This window comes from Dendroctonus ponderosae, unplaced genomic scaffold, assembly GCF_020466585.1.
Source record: "Dendroctonus ponderosae isolate FM_Combo_2020 unplaced genomic scaffold, Dpon_F_20191213v2 Dpon_F_20191213_3, whole genome shotgun sequence".
In the NCBI taxonomy this organism is placed as follows: Eukaryota; Metazoa; Arthropoda; class Insecta; order Coleoptera; family Curculionidae; genus Dendroctonus; species Dendroctonus ponderosae.
In genome coordinates this window covers 14,243,017-14,250,863 of record NW_026018508.1, presented here as the reverse complement: position 1 = coordinate 14,250,863, position 7,847 = coordinate 14,243,017, and the positions used below count along the sequence as shown (strand labels likewise).

The 7,847-nt window shown below is 38.9% G+C and overlaps 1 protein-coding gene across 9 annotated transcripts in view; it reads left to right on the top strand.

Moving 5' to 3' along the window:
* LOC109537339 (piezo-type mechanosensitive ion channel component) overlaps window positions 1-7,847 on the top strand; it is a 32,858-nt gene that overhangs the window by 12,950 nt on the left and 12,061 nt on the right. For 6 of the 9 annotated variants that reach the window (XM_048664961.1, XM_048664959.1, XM_048664965.1 and 3 more), the window contains 13 exons: window positions 42-344; window positions 400-601; window positions 654-915; window positions 968-1,153; window positions 1,213-1,541; window positions 1,597-1,722; window positions 2,602-3,069; window positions 3,332-3,391; window positions 4,350-4,465; window positions 5,167-5,307; window positions 6,286-6,379; window positions 6,756-6,913; window positions 7,452-7,543. In XM_048664961.1, coding sequence (XP_048520918.1) covers window positions 42-344; window positions 400-601; window positions 654-915; window positions 968-1,153; window positions 1,213-1,541; window positions 1,597-1,722; window positions 2,602-3,069; window positions 3,332-3,391; window positions 4,350-4,465; window positions 5,167-5,307; window positions 6,286-6,379; window positions 6,756-6,913; window positions 7,452-7,543 — 2,537 coding nt within the window. The remainder of the gene's footprint in view (window positions 1-41; window positions 345-399; window positions 602-653; window positions 916-967; window positions 1,154-1,212; window positions 1,542-1,596; window positions 1,723-2,601; window positions 3,070-3,331; window positions 3,392-4,349; window positions 4,466-5,166; window positions 5,308-6,285; window positions 6,380-6,755; window positions 6,914-7,451; window positions 7,544-7,847) is intronic. The other 3 variants (XM_048664964.1, XM_048664966.1, XM_048664967.1) reach the window with 3 other exon arrangements.

Sequence of the window (7,847 nt, the reverse complement as noted above, 5' to 3'; positions counted from 1 at the left end):
ACGTATATACATTGTAATTTCATGCGTTATTTTACTCGCAGAGCGACAACGGGACGGAAATCAACAAAACCCTCAACAACATGCATTGGTTGGGCTTTGATAAGTCGGATGAAGTAGGTCGATCGGTCCCAAGCTTGGTCAAGTGGAACATAATCTACATTCTAGTAGTAACCCTCTACTCGGTTATTTTAGTGCGGCAATTCAACTATCGCATAGCCAGAGGCAAACCGACCACAAGGGCGTTTTTCATGTTTCCCCGAATCACCAGATCTGATGCTGATAAAAGCCTGAAGAACATGCTGAAGTATTTGGCCAATTATGCGTATTTTAAATTTGGCGTGGAGGTAAACTCCTGAAACTCCAAGCTAAAACGTCTGGGAATAATGAGTAAACTTTCAGATAAGTTTCTTGGCGACAGTTGCGGTGATTGCCATTAGGATGGATCTTTATGCGATGTTTTACAGCATCTGGCTGGTGATTTTGTACTCATTGAAGAGAAGCACACTGTCAAAAGTATGGATTTTCTACGTGCTGTTCACGGCCATCATGTTGCCAATACAATATTTCATGGTTATCGGCTTGCCACCCACTCTTTGCATAAGTAAGTAGGTTTTATTGTCACTGCTTTAAAGTGTTAAAATTGCCCTGTTTAGAGTATCCATGGAATTCGGACCCAACCTACATCCGCCTGCAAGAGTGGGCGTTTTTAATGAACGACAAGTTTCCACCCAATCCCAAAAGGCTAATCTGGGACTTTTTGCTCCTGTTCTTCCTGTCCAGGCAATGGGTGGTCTTTAGGATCGAAGGAAGGTATGCGGGTAAAAACTACGCAGGCGGCAGCAACGAAAGTATCATCCATTTGGCTGAGGACAGAAACTTTGTAAATCCTGTTCCGGACTTTATAACATACTGCAGGTATGCGTTTATCGTATTTGTTTTGAATTTTTTATTTTTTCGTGTTTCTCAGGTCGTACTTGGATATAGCGAAGAGATGCATCCTATGCAGCTTGTTTTACGTCACTCTAGCTGTTGTTTTCCTGGCTGGAACAAACAGGACGAATCTGTTTTCAGTCGGTTATCTCATCGGGGCGTTTCTGTTCCTCTGGGAGGGTTCTGATATGTATTTGAGACCTATCAGGGAAATAGTTAAGAAGTACGCTGTTGTTGATAATCCGATCGACTAATTGTTGCTAAATGTTTATTAATTTTTAGATGGAACTGGTTGCTTGGATACAATGTAGGCGTTATTCTCGTTAAAGCTGGTCTTCAACTAATTGGTTGCGTCTTCTTGAATGCCTATACCGGCGATTGCCATTGGCTGATGCTGTTCGGCATTGGTTGCGTAAGGAAATTCGGCAATATCGAAGATATTGCCAATTTGCCGAATACTGGCCATTGCAAAGTACCCAGAGAGTATCTGGGACTGTTTTGGGATGCCGTCTGCTTTGGCCTGTTGATCACGCAAAAACGACTGTTCCAGAGCTACAATTTCTTCCATTTGATCAATGATACAAAGGCAACAACTATTCTGGCTTCAAGAGGTGATCGGTGGCGAAATTGTTCAAATTCCAGCAGTTTGGGATTGATTGGTTTTAGGTGCTGAATTGATTGAAGAAATGCGCATTAAGAGAATGGACGAACAAGTCGAGGAGGAACATCGAATATTGGAAAAGATCAAAATCAAAATGGACCGAATTAAAGCCAACCAACAGAAAATACAAGGTGATAGAAATATTCTCAACAACCAATTTAACTTTTACCCATTTTGAATCATTCCTTGTTTACGAATAATGAGTAGGAATAATGCTAGACTTTTGGCAAGCATTTACAGATTGCATAAAGACAATCACTAAATTTAGACATTCGCGCTCTACTAACATAAACTAATTTTGAAGAACATGAGCTTTTTTTAATGGAGTTTAAATAGTGTGTGATTAGGATGATTTTCGTGCCCTATTTCAAGAAAAATAGAACTTGTAACTAAGAAAAAGCTACGAATGTTTTGTCTTTTGTTGTTCTTCCGCTATGTATTTGTATCGTCTTTCCTTGATAAACTTTGCAATATTGCTACCTTCATTGTTTTAGTAAACATGTAAACTTGGTGTTGGATTTTCAACTAAATCTATTGCAATCATGACTGGTGGGAAAAATAAATCACGACTGTGTAAAGATACAAGATATATTTTGATAATTTGCAACGTAAGACTACTGAATAAATTAGTATCTATTTGCGGGGGTAGTCTAAGCACTCAAGGTGTTTGTAAACTAATCGTTTATCTAATTAATTAAAGCCATTGATGTTTAACTCACTTTCTGCGTTTATCGCTGCGATTTACTTCAACTATTATAGTCTCCAATTTAGCTCAAATAAATTGGGTTGTTGCTGTTTCTATTGCCATAAATTGCGGATAAGTTTGCTCAAGGTTCCCACTTGATCGACTAGGGGCAAACGACAGTGAGCTCTAACTCATGTTTGGAATACCCTGTACGTTTGCGTTTTATGATTGGTTTATTGGATTTAAATAAGGAAGTTCTAGTAGCTTTAATGACCATACATGATAATACAATTCTGTTCTGATTAACTTTCCCCGCTACATTTAGCCAAGCCGCCGTTGGCCCGAACTTGTTCTGAGTCGTCTTGCACATCGGCAACAACCCAAGGTACGAACCCGACCGGCTACCACACTCCTATCGAGGAGGAAGATGAAGAGGTGCCTCCATTGACGCCTCGCTCCTCAACAATCGCGCCTCAAGCGCCTCCATCGCCCTATTCGGCAGTGATGACCGTGTCCCTGGAAGCCTACCTTGAACCGCAGCGAATCTCGTTTTCTTCGCCTCCCAATTCCGACCTCAATCCGCGGCCCGCCTCTCCTGATGAGAGTTTTCCGGTGTTCTCACCGCCTCCCTACGACGAAGCTCCTCCCTATGCTGAAGCGGTCAGTGAGCCACCCAGAGGCCCGGTTCAACGCCAAATCAGTCTCGGGCCTCCTTGGCTGCAGGGCAGTTTGGTGACGCCTCGTCAAAGTGTGATTTCCTACTCTACTCGATCTCATTTCAGTCATCATGAGTGTAATTTGCATTGTTTTCTAATCGATGTTAGATGCGGCGTATATTTGCTTGGAGTGTGCCTGTCTTGTGTATAAAGGCAGATCTAAGGAAGCTTGAAAGGTTTTTCCAAACGTGGTTTTCTTCAAGTTGACGCACTTTCAGGCTTCCTTTTACAAACACTTGGTTTCCACACTGTACAGTGTAAATACATAACAATGTTTTATTATTTTGCAGGTTTACATTGTCTATTCTGTACTATTTCATGTGTATTTCTTTATTGTAGATTCAGTTTTAGAACGTACCGCAATATATCGAAGAACGCCGCCTAAAACGTATAAACAGGGTAAATGCCAATCTCTAATAATTATCTAAAATAACGTTTTATGTAAGGTAGACAATGTGTACTTATAATTTGTTCGACCTGGTATTTTTTGAATTCTTATTAGATAGTCGCAGGATATAAGGGGAGGCTCACATGAAAAGTACCAATTTAAAGTTTGCATTTCCAGTATCTAATAGGGTTGAAATTTGTGGCTTTTTTGTCTATCGGTTCCCCTCACCTTTGATTAGTAAATAGCACACAGATTAGTCAATTATTTACCACTGATTAAATTGCACATTGTCATATTGTGGGGCTGTTTTAATGCATGCTTCCTATGTGAGAAGGAAAACTTATTTGCTGTTTTTGCACTGTTTACAAGTGTTTTGTTCAATTTAACAACACCATGCAACGCTCTTTTTAACTGGCATTTGCTTTTTTCTGCTGTAACAAAGCTTTTCAAAATCGATCATATTCAATATGTTAAGCTAACTTTTTGATGAGGTTGATTAATTGTTTTAATACATACACTTGCAGTGTACAAGCTTTCTTTCTCTGCTTCTCTCTTAAATGCGTCAGCAATCTGCATGCCTAGAACATACAAACGGTTTAAAAACTATCTGTTTGTCTCTGTGCATCGGTTCTTTCCACTTAATCTGCCCTGTTATTCCGAAAAGGAATGTAGTGTATAAACCAGATGCATTTAAGTGCAATTCACTGAAACCATTAATTGTTCCTGATTTATCAATTAAACAAGGATTTTTTCACTTTTGCACAACCAATAAAACACACCGGCTCCGGGATGGTACTGATTGCTTGGTAAATTTATGCGATTTTTAGTGCGCTAATTGCACCTAATTAATTTGCTTTCAACTAAACAATGTGACATCGATTGAGACTATTGCATTGCGATGTGCTGGCAAACAGGAAGTTTTATGAACTGAAATCCATTGCACGAGAATAATTTCTTTTTTCTTATTAGCGATTCGTTCTGGCGATTATTACATGTTCGATGAGCTGGACGATGATGAATTGGACCTGCTACCAGAGGAAACCAGAGAAGACGATGAACAATCTGATATGCCTACCATGGGAGAGGTGAGCAAAGCGTTTTTCGTTTGTTATCTATTTGGTTGAGGATGGAAAGTGTCTTTGGTAGATGCATTTTTAGTGGGTGATACATAAACTCTTACTTCTGATTTATTTTCCTGACTGCGTGTACTTGTTATGATATTCTTATCTTTCCTGGGTCTCAGTCAAAATGTGAAGTAAACATTTTGAACATCGTTTATTTGATTACGTTTCGGCGAGACAACAGCGCCATCATCAGATTTAAAATTTACACAAACTCATGATTGGTAAAAATCAACGTTCTTTTAGGTCTTTGCCTTCTTGAAACCTTAAATTTGTCTCTCTCGCAGTGTAAATTTTAAATCTGATGATGGCGCTGTTGTCCCGCCGAAAGATAAGATTATCATAAATTCTTACGTTAACTATACAAAAGAAGAAATACATTTTGCTGGTTGTTAGAAAAGGGTTTCATTCATTCATTGAGATTTGGCATTGGAGGTGTTTTGGATGGTTACATGGTATTCGCTCATTTTCATCATTATTTGCACCACAGTATAACGTCTGCACTTTACCAAAAAAACATTTATTTCATCATTTCAAGAAGATCTCTTGGCCTTAACTAAACTCGCTAGGCAATACGGCAGCTGTTTTACTAGAGACTTTGATATTTGTTTTTAATTAACGTAGACAAATGGGTAAGATTTTGGTTTTCTAATGTGAATTTATAGTTTTTGAATGCTGCTATAAAAACTGACATGGCTACGGTATTGCGGGAACGACGCAAAAGCATGAAAAGACGGTCGAGCGTGCCACTTGCTCGAAAAAAATCTGCACGATCCACCATGTCAGCCCCATTGCCTGCTCCTACAGTGAGTTACTAATGGGATTTTATCTACGCCTTGCCTAACTTTCTCGTAGATCGCTTGAACTAGCCTTATGTGTTTTATCCACCTGTATATTTTGTAATCCTGTTGTAATTGATGATGATATACAGTGAGTCCCAGAGTGCGTGGATGAAGGTGGAGAATGATTACCAACTTTATTTGATTGAATTGATTATAAAGCTAAACAAATTCAAGATTTTCTAGGGGTGTCTAGGCCTGAAAAGGGATAGAATTCATTCAGTCGCCAAAAAAGTTAGACTTTCGCGGCTACTGCTTGAAAACAACTTTTTTTTTTACAAAATATAGAAGAGAAAAGTTGTTTCATCTCAGAATCTGTATACTTACTTATAAATGTTTGTTTCTGAACAATAAATAATCTATGTATCTTGAACAATAAAAGTATATTGAAAATAAGACACTTCTGATGTAGGAATTTGCTTATAAAGCACTGCCTAGAGCAGTGGTTACTGGAAAAATGAAAAGCGTTGGTATTTTTTCAAATTTGGGTACATAATGCCYTCTAAAACACGAAATCAGTCCTTTTTCCTCAAGCATTCACACATTTTTGAGGCTCGCAACSCCTGCTGCCCCTATCCCAAGATACACTGAAAAAATGAAAATTCCACGAGTGAAAAACTCAAAATCGAGCGCTGAATCATCACATGCTGTAAATATTAGGGGCTTACTTTCTTTAAGTGCTGCACGTAGATGGATTGATATTATTATCCGCAACGCCAAGGAGCAGAACTTCAGAAAATTGCTTGCTTGTGAGCCTTGGTAGGGTTTTTTTTTGTTTAATATAGAAATCATCAACGACTTACCTTGATTGTTGACAACAAACATTAATATTTCAATGTGGCAACTCACCTGAATTAATTTTAAGCACTTTTTCAACCTTTCTGTCGTCTATGTTGGCCCTTAAATCTGTAACATCCAATTTCTGATTGCATCCTGTTTGTTTAGCTGGAGGAACCGACATCCAAGAGTGTTACAATCAAGGAAGAGCCTCAACCCAGTACCAGCAAAGATGAGGAACTGAGCGAACTGGCAGCACCAAGTGAGTTAATAAAAGCGCGCATTTAAAGGCGTTGATACCGGGAAAAAACTGGCAAACACTAAAAGTTTTATAGAAATACAACGCATTTGCCTAAGTCCCGTTGTTTACCAGTTCGCAAATGTTAAGCCGCCCATTATTTCAGACCCCCCAACTTTAACAAATTACCCGCCATTAGTATACTATAACTACTTAAACGAAAAACTAAAGATTTCTTACCGTAAACAAAACAATTCCATTTATTTTTAACTTTGAGCCGCCCGATTATTGGAAGTTTCCAATCTTAACTTGCTGGTGATCAAGAAGGTTTTTCATAAAGATCCATAAATCCTGTGGAATCGAAGTGCCGCATTTATTAGCGAACTTTTGTTTATTTCAGGAGACTACAATCTGTTCCAGAAGTCGGTTCACTGGATTGTTTTTATTTGGGCCTTCATCGAGAGCGGCATGATGAGCTTGACTCGGTTCCTCAATAGGTACTCGAGGGACTATCGGTATGTCCTTAAAACCCTGGGAAAGGAGCGAAAAATGCTTAAAGTACGTAAATAAATCGATTTTTTGCATCGCAATAAGGAAAAATAGCAAGTTTCAGAGGCTAATAATTTTTTTGCGTAGTTAAGGATGTGTTTGATGATGATGCGAATGGATGAAAGGACGCAAATTATAACTGATCCTTGGAATTTTACATTTGTTTACTATTGAGTATTCTGTAAGGGCGGAGCACTGGAATTCCCGCTTATAAAAATTTTTAATAGGAACGAAGGAGCACGTTTGTCGAGAAAATAATTTTTGATATTGAGCTAAACAAGCCAAAGCAATGTTTATTCAACTACACGATCCATTGAGCGATGGTTTTCCGAAATCAATGGTGAATAGTTGGATTTTTCAGCTTTCGGCCTATCAACCGTTTATATTCGCAGTCGTTTAAAGTGTTTTTCTTCGAATTAGAGCAACAAATATGTTGGACGGAAAACTCTGAGCAAAGTGCATTTTCCTTTGCATTAAAGCCGCAAATCTGTGCCGAATCGCCCCCGTTGGTTGAACTGAATCTAGTAATCACGATCCATTTTTTTAGGAAAGTACCGACTATGATTTGGGTGTACGTTTGGGTTCGAATCAACTGTGGCAACCGGCCGGATCCTTCCACGACTTGATGAGACAATCCACGTAAGTTAATTCTTCGATCAGTTTCCGTACATTGAAACGTAGATTTGAGAGTGGTTGGTTGAAAGCACCCAAATTGATAGTGTTTTAGGCATAGTGTAGAACGTAGATTTTTTTGATTGGCTAGCGAGGATTCACCTGCCTCTTCGGTAATGGGGGTGTTCAGCTCTGCAGATTCGTTTAGGCGGGCAATGCTCGCTGAAAGGTCTGTCGTTTTTTCCAATAACATCATTCTAGATAAGTTCTATATTGTTGAGGCGGATTCATTTTTTTACAAACTTCTTTTTGGGTATTTCGCCTCAAAAAT